Source organism: Eublepharis macularius, chromosome 7 (assembly GCF_028583425.1).
Source record: "Eublepharis macularius isolate TG4126 chromosome 7, MPM_Emac_v1.0, whole genome shotgun sequence".
In the NCBI taxonomy this organism is placed as follows: domain Eukaryota; kingdom Metazoa; phylum Chordata; class Lepidosauria; order Squamata; family Eublepharidae; genus Eublepharis; species Eublepharis macularius.
Window position 1 is genome coordinate 95,408,560 of NC_072796.1, and position 19,867 is coordinate 95,428,426.

At 40.2% G+C, this 19,867-nt stretch overlaps 1 protein-coding gene across 1 annotated transcript in view; it reads left to right on the forward strand.

Annotated features, from left to right (window-relative positions):
* C7H8orf34 (chromosome 7 C8orf34 homolog) overlaps positions 1–19,867 on the forward strand; it is a 151,207-nt gene that overhangs the window by 80,968 nt on the left and 50,372 nt on the right. Inside the window, exons 9-10 of the mRNA XM_054985159.1 lie at positions 5,147–5,232; positions 12,248–12,321. Of these exons, the coding sequence (XP_054841134.1) occupies positions 5,147–5,232; positions 12,248–12,321 (160 nt within the window). The remainder of the gene's footprint in view (positions 1–5,146; positions 5,233–12,247; positions 12,322–19,867) is intronic.

The following is a 19,867-nucleotide window of genomic DNA, read 5'->3' on the forward strand; positions in this document are numbered from 1 at the left end:
TTTTTGGGGACCAGCCCAATATGTAGAAGCAGTTTAGCAAAATCAAGGGTCTTAAAATTAAATAGTATTTATGCCTAACTAATGGATGATGTTTCTTTTTAGTTATTAAATCTAATTAATGGAAAGTGTAGTTCTATAATTGCCTATTAACTTTTTTACATTTGATATAACAGTCCAATCCCGTTCTTTGTTGTAGTTGCTTTGTACAAATAGTGTCTAGTGACATAACCTCTAAAGCTATTCTTTTATACATCTATTTAAATCTCTCACTATCTCCTACCTTCCTGTTCCTTTTCTTAACCATGACCTCATACCACCTTGCGCTAGTGTTACAAGAATGCTGGCCTGCTGGCTGCCCGTATAGTACAGGTCTCTATTGTCTTCTTACCCTTAAATAACTCCATAGTTTCCCCTTACCCAGCAGTGAAAACTGCTGCCCAGTCAAGATGTTGAGAGAGACTACCACAGGGCCTCAACATCCCTTTACACGTGGTCTCAGTGGCTAGTAACTGATCCTGTGCTCTGCTTTCACTGTTGTATGTTATAATAACAAGTTGTGATAATACTTCTTCAATGAACTATCATGCTTAATAAGAATTTGTTAGAACTATTTTATCTTAATACATTGGATATCATTGGCAAATGAATAACTGTGCTGAATAAGATAAATGGGGTATGCTCAAAATTCTTTCAAAGGTATGGATCTCGTGGCAAAGCAATTGAGCACGCCCTAGATTTAAACAAGTAAAGCATTCTTTTGTGGAGCTGCAGCCATATGGTACCATGTATAATCAGGGAGACATGTATTAGGCAGAGAAGTCTGTGTGAATGTAGCCCATTTCCAATTTGTTAGCAATTTGCACCAGGATAGCCTGACCTCAAGGCAAATAGCTTCTTTCTCCTTCTCTGGTGCTAAAGAGGATGCTGGTTTAGGTTATATACTCGGTTTAGGAAATAACTTAATCTGGGCAGCAAGACATGCAAAAGACAATGGGGATCTTCTGACAAAGTTACAGCTCTTCCATAAACACTGAAAGGAATATTGAGAATCTGAGTCAAGTGAAATCAGAAATATCTTATGGAAGGGAATAATTAGAAAAGCAGCTATAATAGTATCAATCATGTAGCAAGAATTCCCTATGCTAAAATGCATATGTGAAATAAAGGAGGAGGATAGAGTTCCATGATCCTAGAAATAAGAAATGGAGGGAAGATGTCTGTGGAGGGATAAGGTATGATGGAGCCAATCTGATTCACCTCACTAAGGTATGCTTTCAGCAGGAAGTTCAAACCAGTCTAAAGTAAGATCAGTCTAAAGTAAGAATATTTTGGTTAGAAATGCTAATGTTGGCATACTTCTTCCTTGGCAGATGCAGTCCATCAAACTTGGGTGGAAGGGTGCAGTTGTCTTATGAGAGTCTTTTTCCTTGTACTGGGAGTACTCCTTGTACTCCTATGCAGACTCCCAGTACAGAGTATTGCCAGCATTAATTGTGTGTGCTGGGCACTAGGGATTGTTGGAAGAGGAGGATCCAGTGCTGTCCCTCTTCTCAGATTTCAGACAGGGGCAAACCAAAGAGTTAGAAAGATAGAGAGGTCAGGGCACTCTGTTTACTGTTTACTATTGTTCACTGCTCTGACTGTCCTTTAATATGCAGATTGCTATTCTCAGGATTTCCTCCTCCTGACTTCCTCCCTCTCCCTCTGCTCTGACTGTCTCTGACTGTCCTTTAATATGCAGATTGCTATTCTCAGGATTTCCTCCTCCTGACTTCCTCCCTCTCCCTCCTTCCTGGCTTTGTTCCAGGCAACACCTCTCCTCCTCCCTCCATCTTAGCAGCATGGATGCCATCCATGTCCACCCTTAGACTAGATAGGTAGTTAGGATCTCTCTCTCCTCCTTTTCTATCAAAGTATGGAGTTCCTGCAATAAAGAACTCGTATTTCTTTTCTAAATATAAACCAAGTGTATGCTTTTATTATTTTCATTCCTGCACACACACCAGCCAGCAGAATGAGCTTACAACCACCTATAATTATGCTTCCTATGCCAAACGATTAACTCTGCTAACAGCCCAAACATGGAATCCTTTAATTAGGTTTCTGGGGCCTACATAACAATTTATCATGGATAGATTGCCACTGGCTACCCTGTCTGTGCTAGTCAATGTGTTCTTTTGGGGCCCACACAGTTGAGACTCCATCTCCCTGAATGTTTCCATGTGGCACCTTCTTTCTTTCTAGCAGGATCTACTTTCAGTACTCCCCTTGTCCAAGGCTTGAGCCTTTTAGTGACTGCCCTGGGTCTCTAAAACAGCCTCCTAGAACAGGTCACAGAGCTCCCACCCTCTTCGCTTTCCAATAAGGCTGTGAAACAGGGGGCAGTCTGACTTAGACAGAGGGGGAATATCCATGAGTGAGTGTCAGAAGGTGATTTAAGACTGGGTTTAATGTTTTATATTGTTTTAAATTTTTGTTACATAAAAATGTTTTTACTTTGTTACCCACCTTAGGTCATAAGATGCTCAGGCATATAAATATTTTAAATACATTAATAAAATGCCTCTTTATCAGCAGGAGTTGCTGATTAAGGAGTTCGCTTGCCAGATACCGTAGAGGCTTTCTTTCTTTCCAGGTGTGTTCTTTCCCTGAAGGTATGAAGAGATTAGGCTTGGTCCTCCTACTCACTCTGCCCTTTGTTGTGGAAATGGGTAGAAAAGTCCTTTTGTGGACCCACATCTGTCTAGCAGAGAAGCCTGTTCTGGCCTTAAGAAAGGAGGGAGAAAGAGTGAGGCTAAGAAAAGCGATGTCTTGATGGCAACAATTTACACAGACACCTTTCATTTCATAGGGGAAAAATTACAGACATTGCCTTTGATCAGTCATCTATATTTTATATTACTGGAATTACTGCCAAGTAATTTAAGCGCTGTAGAGAAAAGGCCACCTATGAGTTTGGATATTTCTGACATGTTAGCAATATTTTTATAGAACATGTAAGTGATATAACCATTCCAAATGAGAGAATGCCAAAAATACTTTCATACATCTCATATTTTCATAATTTGATTTTCACAAGAAACTACAGGTTTGCTTTCACTCTGCTAATAGTTGTGCACTCTTGCTTTTGGATATTTCAGGATTGTGGAAGAAGCTGTTTAAGATAGTGTTTAATTCCCCCCCCCCATTTAATTCACATATGTCATATCTTGATACTCAGCAAAAATTGAACACATCTAATACAACTTCATGACTTTAAGCAAGATTTCCCCACAAGTATTAATCTACATCCTTGGCCAAGCACTTCTCACCACCCAATAATTAGCCTGCCTTAACCTGGATGGCCCAAGCTAGCCCAGTCTCATCAGATCTTGGAAACTAAGCAGGGTTGGCCTTGGTAAGTACTTGGTTGAAAGAACACCAAAGAAGTCCAGGGTTGCTATGCAGAGGCAGGCAATGCCAAACAACCTCTGTTCATTTGTTGTCTTGAAAACCCCATGAGAGGCTAACCATAAGTCAGCAGTGACCTGATGGCACTTTACCCACAATGATTAGCTTGCTTATTCTTGAGCAAATCAAGTATACTATGTATTTAGAGATTCATAAGAATACTTTACATTTACATGAGAATTCAATCCTAATGTAAGTCAAAAAAGAGGTCTAGGGGTTTGAAGAACCTCTCTTTCTTTTGGGAAGCTTACTGCTGTTAGTACCATTAATAACAGTGAGTATGCTTTATTGTTTTTCTGACTTTTATGGGAAGATTCCATTCTTAGTGGAAATCTGCTCAGCTAAATATTATTGCCTGTTGGAGATAGATTTTTTTTTTTGCTTTTCACATAATCCTAACAACAGATACAAGGTTTTAAAAATCACTTGAACTTGTAACTGCAAGTGCTGTTATCCAGGAAAGGAAAATGATTTATGGATTAAGTGTACTGGAAAGCTACAATTGAAATGAAAGTCAGTAAAAGGATTTGGTGTATTATTCCAAAGGTTAATGTGAGCGTGAACTTGAAACAGAGCGAGTTACTAAAGTGTGAAGAGGGCAAAATAAGAACTTTCTTTAAAACCGTGTTAATTTTATTTGTGAATATTCAAATTAGCAACAAAAAATACCCCTAGTTTTGGTGATACAAAATAGTCTGAAATTTGTTCCATTATTATATCTTAGAGTTAGAAATATGTAGGATCGTGTAATATTCCTTTGACCTGGTAGATCTGGTATTGCCGTGGAAGTTTTGTCATTTTGATTATATATATATTTTTCTGGTACCAAGGGCAAACCCTAAGAACCAAGTTAGATTTAAAGAAGGCAGTTTCATTTGTTTGTTTGTACATCTTTCTTGTATAAAACAAGGGTCAAAGGCTGCTTTTAACATCAAAAGAGATCATATAATGAAAGGAGCTGGAATCTTCCTCATTCTCCAGTATTTTAGGCACTTTCCCCCACCCAGCAAACTTGCACTATCACAGCAAAAACAAGCAAACATGGTGCTCCAGTCATCTGCTTTATCCCTGAGTCTATGATGTTGACTTGAACATAGCACATCTCACTGTTGTAAAGTGGAAATAATAACATATCATTTAAAAGTCTTTGCATGGAAATTTCTTCAGATGTAATTATTGTTTTTTTAAAAAAAGATAAAACTATTGCCAATACTCAGTGTGCTATATTATCTAAGCTTGCATATTTTGTTGTAAATTAATCCCATTATCATTTTAGTTTGATCTGTATCTTCATTTGTTTGGGGCACAGTACTAAACCCTGCACCTCTAAAATCATCAGGAATTGCACAATAGCACAACTAGACTTCTGCATTATTTCTGTATGCTTTTAGTGCACAGGAGAGATGCATAGGAGAGATGCATGTTAGATTTACCCTGTGGGTCTGTTGATGTACTGGACAAATTCTATTGGCTATTACATGGATGTTACAGTTCTAGGTCTAAGAAAATTTAAAATGTAAATATATGGTTTTGTAATTCTATATTGTTTTATTGTCATTGTAACCCTCTTTAAGTCTGGTTTCAGAAAAAGATAGGCTAAAAATGCTATAAAAAATAAATACAATAGTGTGATTTAGTACTGGGCTACGTCATAAGTTTATATACAACTGTTTTTGTTTGTATTATAACTATCTAGGCTACAAGGAGATAACTTGCCAGAAAGTACAGAGGATATATCTGTTGCCTCTCAGACTTTTGAAGAAGAAGTACAAGAATCTGTTGGTAAGTTCCTAGGAAGTCTATATTATCTTGCATAAAAAATGTTTTGGAAAAATCTCCTTGAATTTCTGTCAATATTGATAAGGTTTATTATAGATTTAACAGAGCTAGCTTCTTATTTACCTGGGAGAAAGATTGTTAAGGGGCAGATTGGCTGCTGAGTCATAATGTTTAACTAATCATGATGCTGATACATCTGAGATTAATTTTTTCCATCTGTTTGAAAATAGAAATAACAGCTGGGTCCTTGGCAGGAGTGGGGTAGAGTTTACTACTGCACAAAGTCTCCTTCTACCCCACACATGACTTGAAAGGAAGGAAGGAACCCCCTTTTTGTTCCAAGAGTATTAATAGCATAGGAGGTAGAAGCCAGTTACCTCTTTGTGAAATTGTGCAGGGATGGAGTAGATAAGCCACCTATCCTGCACTCCACCTGCATGGCTCTGATCTGAAGTGGGCATGGTTGATATTTCTATATAAAAAACCACTTGGGTCCCATATGTCCCTAGGATCATTTCATTCTCTCATCTAGACAGAGTAGGGAGTCAGAGACGACAACATTCCTGGTGACTCCAAGATATCCTGAGGGTCCTGAGGAGCTGGTGCTATCTTTTGGCAGCAAGCAACTTGCCTTCCATTTCCAGATTGTGTTCCTCTCCCTTCACTGATCTTAAAAATGCATAGCTCAGAATGGAAAAGATTCCAATAGCACCTTTAAGACTAACCAACTTTACTGTAGCATAAGCCTTCGAGAATCACAGTTCTCTTCGTCAGATGCATCTGACGAAGAGAACTGTGATTCTCGAAAGCTTATGCTACAGTAAAGTTGGTTAGTCTTAAAGGTGCTACTGAAATCTTTGCTAATACAGACTAAGAGCAGAACCACAAGTGACAAAAGGCACAGATTGGACACTTGTCAGCTTCCCTCAAGTTTTGATGGGAAATGTAGGCATCCTAGTCTTGCAGCTTGGCTCTCTGACTGCTGTCCAATGGACTTTTCAACTGTCACTTGTCCAACATTCCGCCAAGCTGCCTACATTTCCCATCAAAACTTGAGGGAAGCTGACACGTGTCCAATCTGTGCCTTTTGTCACTTGTGGTTCTGCTCTAACACGGCTAACTCCTCGGGATCTATAGCTCAGAATGGTGAGCTAACATTCAGGAGCAAAGCTCCAGCCTACTTATGGTGCAGCAGCAAAGCCATTCCTCTGTAAAAAAAAAAAAAAAGGCTCAAGGGAATCACTTTCTTTTTCCTAGGGATAATTCCCATATAAGGATGTAACGTAGACTCAGCTAGTTGCATATCTATAGTGGGGCACTCAGGAGAAAGGGAGAAAAAGGAGCTCCTGCTTCTAACCACACCCAGTGTGATGGTCTGCATGTCTTCTTAAGAAGAAAAGGGGGTTGGAGTACTAGAAAGTGGATACCAGCCTTCCTAACCCCAGAAGAGAAAGAGAATACTGAGAGAAGGTATACTAGAGTGCTTGGGGGGAAACAAGGGAACCAAAGCCTCAAATATATATACCTTAACTAACAGTGAAGAGCATAAGAACAGAAGTCTGTGCATGTTCTGAATTTTACCTCAGAAACTGTCAGCCCCTGACTTCACCTGACCGTTTCCTTTTAATGTAAATAAATTACTTAGTTATTTTTGGAATTTTAAAAATGCTTCTGATGCCATTTCTGTTTAAGGAGGAAGGAACATCATACCCAGCAAAACAGAATGAGTCCTGCACATTCTTAAAGACTTAGAGGCTGTTAAATCATTAGTTTTTTTCGAGCTTGCACAACTGGAAGTAGAGGTGGGCACGGAATGGAAAACGGACCAAAATATTGCATGGACCCAGCCGCTTTGGTGTTCACAAACGGGCGGGTCATGGAAGGCCTGTTTTCAATTGACCCACGGACTTTTCTCCGGTCCATTGGTCTGTGGTCCATTAAAGCCTCGTGGCGCCTGGGAAAGGGCCCTTTAAATGCCAGCTGGCCAATGGAGGGGGAATCCCCCCTCCACGGGCAAGCTGGCACCCAGAAAGGATCATTTCCCTGCAGTGCAAGCAGCAGGGAATGGGCCCTTTAAAGTGCTCCAGGGAGCACTTTAACATTTAAATCCCGCCCCCATCCAGCTGACTGGCAGGACTGACTGCAAGTGGCAGGGAATGGGCCCTTTAAATGCTAACTGGCCCTCCTCTGCAGGCCAGCTGGCGTTTCTGTGCTGTGCAAGCCGCTGACAAGCTAACTGAAGCAAGGGGGTTAGAGCACTTGCTAGTGGCACCAGGAGTGCTTTAATAGCTGACTGGCACAAGGGGGGAGTTAAAGTGCTCCAGCCCAGCCTGGACCTACAAACCAGTCATTTTGCAAACTGGGCTGGACCGTGAAAAGTTTGTGGTCCATGGGTCCATGAAATGCCACGGACCCACAACCTGCAGGTTTTTCCCCACCCGTGCCCACCTCTAACTGGAAGTAATTACCTGCAGTAATGTATAAGCTATGTTAGGACTAATTTAAACAAAGCAAGGTAGTATGCAAGCTTTTGCTTTCACTAGCTTTCCTCATCAGACTTTATGCTAAGCAAGAAAGTCAAAAGTGAAAAAGAAAATTTCACAGCAAGATTTCCCAGACTGAGATTGCCGTTTGTAATAAGGATCTACAGTTGGAAATCAGATATGATATTATGATTCCCAAGTCCAATAATACTCCTGATATTTAACTAAAATGACAATCATGGCCTTTCCAATATGGAATTAAAACTGTAATTTTGCTATAATTTTGAAAGAGATGTTACACAGAGTAATAATATGCATGTTTACTCAAAAGGAAGCCTAGCTGTGTTCAATGGGGCTTATTCCCAGCTAAGCATGTGTAGGATGCTTAGAATTAGATTGATTATACTTGCTGGAAAAAGTTGTCATGCTACAGCAAGGCATTCCTGGATAATTAATAGGTCTTTTCCAATTACATAGTCCATCAGTAACATGCCCTTGTGCTAACTGTGTCACAGAAATATTGCACAAAACAGATTAGAAGAAAAATGATCCTTAACTAGCAAATCTGGAGATTAATATTAAGTAGCGCATTAAGAGTAGTATCATGATATTTGTTTCTTATGATGTTTGATTTAAATATGAATTGTTGAGGAGTGGTATAAGCAGATCTAATATTTGTCCAAGGGCCCATAGTAGCTCTCAACAGCCTTGGTTAGTGAAGAAGCCTTAACTCTGTAAAGATTAGTTGGGCAGAAGGACAAATAAATAATTATCATTGATTAGCAGTGTGAATTCTCTTAGAGTAGGTATAGTAGGGATGTGCAATTCAGGTTTGGTATTTGGTAAAAATTACCAAATTTACCTGATTCGATAAATTCAGTATTACTGAACTTAAATCTGTATTACCGAATGAATTTAGTAATATCAAATTTCAGTTTACCACATTTATTTGGTAAAATTTGGTAAATGCTATTCTTTGGTACTATTCTTTGCTGTTCCTTTGCTAAGGAACAGAAAAGAAACACTGATTCCTGCCTTTTTTTAACAGATGGGAAAGGAGAAAAGGGAGGATGAGTGAGTCAGAGGCAAGAGGGGGAAGGGAGGGGGGAGTGGGAGTGGGAGTGGCCAATCCTTGCAGCAGCTCTCTTTCTCTGGCCAATGTGATTCTCAAGAACAAGAGTGCCTTTTTAAAGCTGCTGCAAGGAGTTAAATTAGGAGGCTTGCCTCAGTTGGCCTCCATTTTGTGCTGACCTAGAGATTGAGAGACACTGCCTGTTTGCTGCTGCTGGCTGTTGGCTTTATCACCTGACCTGCTTTGGACTGTGACTGGATCCTGCTGCCCAGTGAGTGGAATTGATTCCTGGATGCTGCCTGTTTGAGAATCATAGATTCACTGGGTTTTTTTTCTCTCTCTGAGGGGAGGGGGTTGGCATGGTGTCTGGGAGGGATAGGAGTGGGGAGGGAGTAAGGGTTTTTTGTTTGTGTTTTAAAAACTGCTTTTTTGCTCTGTGTGGGGCTTTTGTTGGGCTTTTGTGTAGGGGGGCTTTGATATCTGGCTTTTGAAGTTGGTTATATTTACTGCTTATTCTTCTGGGAGGGGGTTGTTTTATCCTGTTGTAGGTAATTTGTTTGGAGTTTTATAGTTCTTGTTAATTTTATTAAATTCACTTGTTCTTATGGGGGCAGGGCTGTTTTCCCTTATTGTTGGGATTTATTTACAGACGTTTGGTTGGTGTTTTTTGCTGGGTTGTGTTTTCTGTAGGCATAAAGGTTTGATTTCATCAGGTGTTCAATTGTTGATTATTCTTCTGGGCAGATGTTTGTTGGGCTGCTTGGTTTCGTTTGTTAACTTAACCTAGTGGTGTTTGGGTGTACTTTTTGCATATCCTGAGAGAGTTGTGAAGTGAACTTTTAAGAAGTGTTTTTAAGATAGGCTAGTTGTAGGTTTTCCCCTTAGGGAATAATGGAGATTAGAGGTGGCTGGGCACACCTTCTTGGGGGAGTGCATAAAATGGCCCCCAGGGTCCAATCTTAATTAAACCTGGGGTAGTTAGGGGGCAGTTAGGAATAGGTCCCCTGCTAATTTGATGGATTTTGCTTTCGAAATGCCACCCCCAGCCTCCTGGATAGCCCACAAAGTTTTCGCCATAGAAAATAATGAAGATTGGAGGTAGATGGGGGCATTTTATTTAGGGGGGCCATAAAACGGTCCCCTGGGGCCCAATCTTTATGAAACTTGGGGGGGGGAGCATTATAAAACAGTAAGTAGTAGATCCCCTGCAAATTTGGTGAAATTTGGTCCAAAATGATCCTCCCAGGCCACCGGAAATTTCCAAATTGAGTTTCCCCTAGGAAACAGTGGCAGAATTTTACTGAATTTGCTGTTTATTCTTCGAACCAATACATTCGATATTCCCCAAATTCTGGATTTTTTTCCAGTTCACTTTTACTGAACTGAATCAACCAAATGTTTTCCTGTGCGCACCCCTAGTATATAGGTATCCATTCAGGGAAAATATTAAAAATTGCTTGGGTTGGTCGTTTTTGAATGTATTGGAGATGATTCCTTGTTTGATTGTTTTAAATGCTTATGATTGTCTTTATCCTGACAATCCAAGATAGCTTACACTCACACACACACGCACGCACGTGTGCATGCACATGCGTGCGCGCGCACGCGCGCACACACACACACACAAGTTGAGGAAATCTGAATCTGGGTTTTGTGGGATTTCAAAATAATCTTGGATTCTTGAAATCTGTTTAAGACAGATCAGAGAACCCAGATTTATTGGGCCATTATTCCCTATTGGGAAAACTATCTGGGAGCTATCAGGGGCAGAGGGTCTGGGGGATCATTTTTCAAGAAAGCTCCACCAAATTTGCAGGGAATCAACTCCTGGCTATCCTCTAAAGAACTCCCCAATCATTTTCCATTATTTCCCATGGGGGAAACAGTTCCAAGCAGGGTCTCAGGCAGAAACACACAGGGGCAAGGCTGCCAGTGGCCAAAGGCACATTCCCAAATGCAAGAGGAAGCCCAGCAGAACCAAACTGAAGCAAGGGAATGAATAGAATCCCCCTAGTATCAAAGTCAATCAAGGGGATCAACATCAAACCAGATAATCATATCAGAGAATTCCACCCAAGCATAACTGAAACACAAAGAACAAAAGTGAATCAAGGGGATCAAATCAGAGAATCACAGGAAAACAGAATTCTATCCAAACCAAAAAGAAACAAGGGACACTGTTGCAACGTAGCCCAACCGAACCAGTGTCACTCGCAGAAGCCAGACGGACAAGGGGAGCTCCTGCATGGATTGGCCTCTTAATCTTACATCCCTCCCCTCTTAGAAAAAAAGCAGGAGAAGTCCAGGAAGGAGCCAGCCAGAGGCTGAAGTCACATTCCCCAGATTTACCCAGATTTATCCTGGGGGTTAGATGTGAGTTTCTGATCGGATCCCAGATGCTCTGACTTGATTTGGGAAAGCTGGATCAACAAAAATCCAGCTTTCTCCCCAAATCCTAGATCCAGATTACATACCCCTACTTACAACAGAATGTTAAAACAAGGCATAACAATAAGAATCCAGAATAAAAGGTCATCCATCCTACTAGTATATCTAAGAGCGTTTTAAAAACATTTTTTACACAGAAACTTTAAAAAACCAATAAAAATGAATACAAGCCTATATCTCAACTATGTTAAGCTTTCATCAGATCACAATAATGTGAGGAAAGAGGTTCATTGGGCTCTTTCATTATGGCTGTCACTTCTGCTCTTATTGCATTCCCTATTGAGAAAAGACTACACCATGTGGAAAATGCTGAGGTAAATTTTCTTTCCAAAAACACCAGCACAATGCTGAGGCTTGGCAGAATTGCAGTGCTTATCTCTGCATTTTGGGTAATGATGTATCACTTAGTTAGCAGGCACAATGTTATTAGACCCAAAATACCTCTCCAGTGGCAGTGTTCATTATTAATTAGCTAAAAAGTCTGAACTCACCATACTTATTAAAGAGAAAAGTACTTAATTAGAGAGCAGATGTGGTAGTAGTGAAAAAGGCTTCACTATTTTCAGACTCAGTTTCAAGTCAGGTAATGCAAGAATTCGAGATCCTGTTTCATCTATTCATCATTTCATCATCTACACTGTGTTATCTCTGATGTCAATTGCTGTAAAATAGGAGCATCTGGCTATTAGTATTGAGGTTTAGAGGACCAATATGAGTTGCAGTATATTTCTACAAAAGACCTACAAGCACAATGTTGGATGCATGGAAGAAGTGAGAGCAAACAGTTGCAAAATGGTCTAATATCTGAGGTCATTGTTTTTAGTAAATTATGAGATGTTCTACTCCTGAACTTTCTTGCTGCATCTGAAGAGTGACAATTAAAAGACAAATAGACCTCTGTTCTTACATGTTATTTTCTGTGTTAATTATGTCTTAAGATTATAAAGGTAAAAACTGTTAATTATTCTTCATTGGAATTGGTGAATGTATAATTTTTTTTATTCTTTTTGAACAGCATCAGTGCCTGGGGCAGAAATCTTGATGGAGAGCAGTGATGAACTAGAGAATATGCCTCAAGCAACAGAACAGGTAAGAATGGAAACTCTCTATATACTGCGATGCATTGAATAAAAATGTAATAAACATTAAATAAATAATATTAAATAAACAATATCTTCGTATTGTTGAAGGTTTTCACGGCTGGAGAATGATGGTTGTTGTGGATTTTCCGGGCTGTATAGCTGTGGTCTTGGCATTGTAGTTCCTGATGTTTCGCCAGCAGCTGTGACTGGCATCTTCAGAGGTGTAGCACCAAAAGACAGAGATCTTTCAGTGTTACAGTGTGGAAAAGAAGTTGGCAGGTAATTTATATCTACTCAGGAAGGTAGGGATGGGCTGAGTCATCCTGTAAGAGTTTCCCAGGGTGTGGAATGCTAATGGAGGGAGGCTTCACTGTATCCTGAGGAGGTTCTTTTGCATATGGATTGGTGCTTGATATGCTAATCTTCTCTGCAGGGCTATTGTCGGGTATAGAGTATTTTGTTAGCCTGGTGTTTTTCAGAACTGGAAACCATGCTCTATTTATTCTTAAGGTCTCTTCTTTCCTGTTGAAATTGTGCTTATGCTTATGAATTTCAGTGGCTTCCCTGTGCCATCTGACGAAGTAGTTGGAAGTGTTGTCAAGTATTTTTAGTGTCCTGGAATAGGATACTGTGTCCTGTTTGAGTTAGGCTATGTTCAGCCACTGCTGATTTTTCCAGATGGCCAAGTCTGCAGTGTCTTTCATGTTCTTTTATTCTTGTCTGGATGCTATGCTGTGTGGTCCCGATGTAAACTTGTCCACAGCTGCAGGGTATGCGGTATACTCCTGCAGAGGTGAGGGCGTCTCTACTGTCTTTTGCTGATCGTAGCATCTGTTGTATTTTTCTGGTGGGTCTGAATACTGCTTGAAGGTTGTGCTTTTTCATAAGCTTTCCCATCTGATCAGTGATTCCTTTGATATATGGCAAAAACACTTTTCCTTTGGAAGATTGTTTATCCTTGGTTTAATTGCTCTTCTGATTTCATTTCTGGAGTAGCCATTTGCTTGAAGTGCATGGTTTAGATGATTAATTTCCTTGTTGAGAAAGTGCGGTTCACATATCCGTCTTGCACGGTCTACTAATGTTTTTATTATGCCTCTTTTCTGTCAAGGGTGGTAATTGGAGTTTTTGTGTAAGTACCGATCCGTGTGAGTTGGTTTCCTGTAGACCTTGTGACCTAACTGAAAGTTTGCTTTGCGGATGACCAAGGTATCTAGAAATGGAAGTTTACCCTCGGTTTCTTTCTCCATGGTGAATTTTATGTGCAGGTGGATATTGTTGAGGTGGTTTAAAAACTCCATCAATTCTTCCTCACCATGGCTCCAAATGATAAAGGTATCATCCACGAACCGGAACCAGACTGTAGGTTTGTGGGGTGCTGATTCTAGAGCTGTTTTTTCAAAATGTTCCATGTAGAAGTTGGTTTCCTGTAGACCTTGTGACCTAGCTGAAGTTTGCTTTGCGGATGACCAAGGTATCTAGAAATGGAAGTTTCCCCCCCGATTTCTTTCTCCATGGTGAATTGTATGTATAATCTTTGAGGTGGTTCAAAGATTAGCATATCAAGCACCAATGTATATGCAAAAGAACCTCCTCAGGATACAGTGAAGCCTCCCTCCATTAGCATTCCACACCCTGGGAAACTCTTACAGGATGACTCAGCCCATCCCTACCTTCCTGAGTAGATATAAATTACCTGCCAACTTCTTTTCCACACTGTAACACTGAAAGATCTCTGTCTTTTGGTGCTACACCTCTGAAGATGCCAGTCACAGCTGCTGGCGAAACATCAGGAACTACAATGCCAAGACCATGGCTATACAGCCCGGAAAATCTACAACAACCAAACAATATCTTCCTTTGAGCAACCCCCCTGATTATTTATTTACTTTATTTGCTTCATTTATACCTTGCTTTTCTCCTCAATGGATAACCAAAATGGCCTACATCATACTCTACTCCTTCACTTTACCTTCACAACAACCCTGTGAGGTAGGTCAGTCTGAGTGTGTGTGACTGGCCCAAGGTCACCCAGCAAGTTTCCATGCTAGAGTGAGGATTTGAACCCAAATCTCCCAGATCTTAGTCTAACACTCTACACCACACTAGCTGTTGAAATAATAAATTTGGCACACAACTAAAAAGTATGATGGTAGTGGTCTGTCAAGTTGTAGCTGACTTGTAATGATCCCTGCTGGGTTTTTCAAGGCGGAGAGCTATGTGCATCTACTCATTAAAGATGCTTTTCAGAGTTCTTGGCAAAAACTAGTGGATGATAAATTTATCTCTAAGTTTATCTCTCGAGACCTTAAAACAAATGGAATTCTCTTCCGCATGTAAACTGATCAAATTAAAAATGTTATGCTTTGAAGGCAAAGAGAATAACAGAGGTGGTTGCAATGCTTGTCTCTGCATAGCAATCTTGGTCTTATTTGGAAGTCACCCTCCCATCCAATTACTAACCAAGACTTTCCCTGCTTAGCTTCTGAGATCTGATGAGATTAGGCTTGCCTGGGCTATCCAAGTCATGGTCTGAAAAGTATATACCTCATAAAGGTGAGAGGTAGTCAAGATGCAGCCAACTGATAGGGTTTTTAAGGCAAAAGTTGAACAGGGGTGGTTCTATATTGCTTGTCTCTCTGTAGCGATCTGGGACTTCCTTAGAAAAGCTGCTAGAAGTTTTCATCTAGAATATTTCTTTGTGTGTTTAAAATGCTGTAAAGTTACAGCTGACTTGGTGACCCTATAGGGTGTTCAAGGCAAGAGACAAGTGGTTTGCCATTATCTATCTCTGTAGTGACCCTTGATTTCCTTGGCGGTCTTCTGCCCAAGTACTAACAAGAGCTGACCCTGCTTAGCTTCCAAGATCTGACAAGATTAGGCTAGCCTGGATCATCCAGGTCTGGGTCAGACAAAATAAAACACTTCCAAATTCCATTAATTTACCTCAGCTGTTGGAATCAATGAAATTTAAAAGTGCTGAGCTGGCTTGATCATACTCATTGTTTTAAACATAACACACATGTTATGGTTTAACTATAATCATGGTGATGGTAATTACTATATCATACTGAAGCAAAGCTTTGTTTTGATTGGCTTCCTAACTATGACAAAGCAGTCCTAAGAAGTTACACCCTTCTAATCACATAAACTGCAATGGAATAGGTAGAGTGTAACTCTGCATAGGATTGCACTGGGACAGTAAGAGTACATTGGGCAAGATCTCTGCAGAAAAGGGGCTGTTTTTTGGTAAGGTGTTCTATTACATCTAAGAAAGTAATATTTAATGGCACATCTTGCACTGATTTGGTCCTCCCTTAATTTACAGAAATGAAATCAAGCAAACACACAAGTATTAATTTCTTAAAGTAGGTTTTTCTAACTTTTTCATGGTTGTTAACTTCAGAGAAGTTAATTTTTTTTGTGAACTTTAGCCATAATTCCCACTAGTTCAATAAAGGTCATTTTACAATGAACGTAGAAAAGCAAAATTTGTTTCCTGAGAAATGCAATGTTGGGCATGGTATAAAGAAAATGAATAACTTATCACTTGTTAAATACACGTCCTTCTCATTATTCATTTACAACTGTAGTGTGTTTAATTCTGCTCTGTCCAAACTCACACATTACAGCAAGGCAGATTATACTGTTTGTTTGCATTTTTCACTTTGTTATTACAGTTTGAAGCCTTTATTTATCTGATAGAACAATTCCGTCTAACCAAAATAATGAGTGTAATGCTCCACTGTTGTTCACTTGTCAGCACATGAATAACATATCATCCTTAGCTTTGCCATCTGTGCCTTTTCTTCTTTTAGTTGTCTTTTATCTTTTAATTGTTGTTTGGTATGAATGCTTTTGTTTTCTTTTATCTTCTGTGGCTAGTATAAGGTAAAAAAAGACTATCGATGCAATACTCCACTTTCAGACCCTCCTTTGAAACTAAGGAAACAATATTTTCATTTTCAGCACCTTCTGATTTAAAAAAAAGTTCTGGACCTTTATATTTTTCTCCGCATACGTTAACATCTGGAGAGAACATAAGGTTAGAATCTCATCCAAGGGATGATTCCTGCAGTGCAGGATTACTGTAAACTCTGCAGGGCAAAGTTGATGGGCTCATCTGAGATTTTCCAGAAATAGTTGCTATTTACAATATGATGGGCCCACTATGTACTTCTGATTATTCATTAACGAAAATTGAATTTAGTAACACTTTTTGCAAATGTTTTGTTTCCGTCTTCCTAAAGATTTTTGAATATATAGTTGCTTAAATATCAGTGAACAGAAAAAGAAATATTGAAAAGAAAGTATCCTGTGATCTTGGGAAAGAGCAGAGCACTGTACTAAATTGATCAACATGAAGGAATAAGCAAATTATTATTGTCATAGTAGAGCGCAAATGTCATTCAGCCTGCACCATACTGACTAGTTGTGGCACATCCTCTTTTCTTTCTTTAATAAAATATTTATTCCTTGCATTTTTTATCATCCATGGTGGCTCAAAACCATTTAAAGAAACAGTATTTCATCCTTTCTGCAGTTTTATCTTTGTACAGTACTTGTATAACAGTTTTAAAAGTGCTTTGAGCCAATGTGGATGGTGGGATCAGAAAAACAATCAAACAACCCAGTAGTCACTTCTCCAAAAGCCAGCAGCGGGATACATCTCCACCATTATCAAATGCTCTTTTGAATGGAATGGCTTTATATTGCCTCCAAAACAGGCCAGCATTAGGTTTCCTGACTGTCTCTGGCAGATTGTTCCCAGAGGGGTGGTCATGCTGCTAAAAAAATACTTTGTTCAAGATGCAGCATATCTAATAAGTTTAAAGGAAGGTATAGACAGGAGAAAGCTTTACTTACATAGGCAGATAACAGGAGAGACAGTCCTTTTGGTACATGGGTCATGTAGGGCTTTAAAGGTAAGAATCAGCTCCTTGAATACAACCTGGAGGCAATAAACACCTGTGTAGCTGTCTTAAAATGGGAATGATGTGCCTACACCTCTGATCTCTGGTCAACAGATGAGCTGCTCAGTACTCATTGAAGCTGTCAAATTGTCTTCAAGGGGAGCTCTAAGTAGGGAATATTGAAATTGTTTAGCTATCAGGTTACAGAAGCATGGATCAACACCTCCAGGACAGGGAAAGTTTCTGAATAAGAAGCAATTAGAAGAGTGTTCTTGCAATTTTTATTAATATGATATGACTGATATTGAGTACCAAAACACATATGTTAAACTCTTCACAGTGTTTGTAAGATGAAGCACCACACTATGTAAGGTGGGCAGAGTTGCCTCCGTGATTTTGTGAGTTTGCCCAAGCAAAGGAGCAGTCTATGGTAAGGGCTGTTAATCATAAGGGCTTGTTACAAATTTATGGCAAGTGTTCATGGCACCACTGTTGAATGATTCCTCAAAGAGAGAACCAAAGAGGACTGACTGATTGGGACCTTCTCTCTAAATGTCTATCCTTTCCCCTTTGAGACTATTCTTTATAGCTGTGCAGAGATCAGATTTGAGGTGCCGTCATCTGACTTAGTTCCTGCAGACTTTGAATTTATGAAGTGTCTTGCTGTAAGTGAGGATAAACCACCTCTAATGGAATCCATACTGGAGAAGAAATATATAGAGAGAGCAGGACTGGATTGAGGGGGGCAGGGGGGTAGTCTGCCCCTGGCGCCACCAGGGAGGGGGCGCCGGGAGCAGCTGCCAGCTGCCAGAGGGTGCAGGCAGCAGCACGGGCAGCCTTGCAGTGCCCCGCACCACCTTTCACCTGCCCCGCAGGACTGGGGGCGGCCAGCTTGCCACACACCCCCTGTCCTGCAGAGCAGGCAAAAGGCAGCACGGGGGGCTGCGGGGCTGCCCACGCCATTCGCTTGCCCCTCAGGACAGGGGGCAGCCAGCCACCCCCTGTCCTGCGGGGCAGGCGAATGGTGCGGGTGGCCGCACTGCCTTTTGCCTGCCCTGCAGGGCAGGGGGTGCGCGGCAAGTGCACCCCCTGTCCTTCAGGGCAAGCGAAAGCAGCGCGGGGGGGCTGTGAGGCCGCCTGCTCCATTCGCCTGCAGGGAGGTGAATGGTGTGGGCGGCTTCCCAGCCCCACATGCTGCCCCTGCCATTCTGCCCTGTGTGATGACATCACCGAAGTGATGTCATAATGCGCGTGCGCATGCACGCATGAGGTGGTCAGCCTAGGGTTGTCCCGGACGTGGGTGACCCTAGATCCAGCACTGATAGAGAGAGTAACTATTGTTACAGTTGTGGTGGTGAGAGAATGGATCTACAGATCACTCACAGAATTCAGACTATTTCTGTTTACACAAGGTCTTGCTATCAACATTGGTCAGATTTGTTGTTGGACCTGCAATGTAAGGCTGAGGTTGTAGCCAGGAATCCTCTTCATCAGTTCTGTCTAATAGGCTGTGACCCAAATTACAGAAATACTGCAGCAGCTTTCGGGCTTGTAGTTGATTTCAGTGGATAATTCAAGGTGTTTGTTATCACCCTGTACATCCCTAAATAGCTTTTATATGTTTGACAAACTTGTATATTTCCTATATTTCATCTTGATCCTGAAAATCAGCTGAACCTTCGTTGTTTTATATAAGTGAAGGAAAATGTGTTTATCTGTTTCAAATTCTCAGTATTGAAAGGAAAAAATGAATTTAAAAATCCTCAAAATATTTTCATGTATTAAAAGCAGACTTTTTTATTTTGTGCATTGTGAAGTGTGTGTGATACATATATAGCCTCTTTCCAGCATAGACATCCATTCTTAAATATATCAGATGAAGACAATACATTATTGTAATTGATTAATTAATACATTAGTGTAATGGAAGGATATACAAGATCTGCCTATGCAGTGGGACCTTTTACTTTATCGCCTGAAACACAGCCCTCTCTTTCTGTGCGTATTTATCCCCATTATTTATTTAGTACAATCAGGTACTTGACACAGAAGCATAAGTAAAACAGGTGAGTCTGTGCCTCAAGAAAACAACAGAATGGGAAGAGACTTAAGGGAAAGAAAGGATGAATGTGAGAAAATATAATAGCATGCATTTAGATTTAACATCAATCTAAGTCATGGTTTGATGAAGACCAGTATGTTTTGGCATAAGTAACTGCTGGCGTGTTTCCATACCAAGCAGAAAGCTTGTAATTTAAATTACATGGAATTTCAAGTAGAACGAACCCTAATGTTGGACACAGGGATTAAAAATAGCTGCCAATACCTGCAATGAAATTCTGAAGAGGATTATTATTTTTAGATTACATTTAGAAAACTTGACCAGCTCACTCCATGTGCCTTAACTGATTATGGAAGCAAAAAGACTGAACAGTTGGAAAACTCTAATAGAAAAATTAATTTGCTGGGAAGAACTCTGCATACAGAATATTGTATAAACGCATTAGTTGCTGGAAGAGCAATCAGCCTTCTTCAGTTCTTAGAAAAGAATTAATAAGAGAGACAGATTTCAAGAAAAGTTGAAAAAAAATAGATTTATATCTGTTTAAGCATGATCAGATATGAATGGTAAAACTGCTT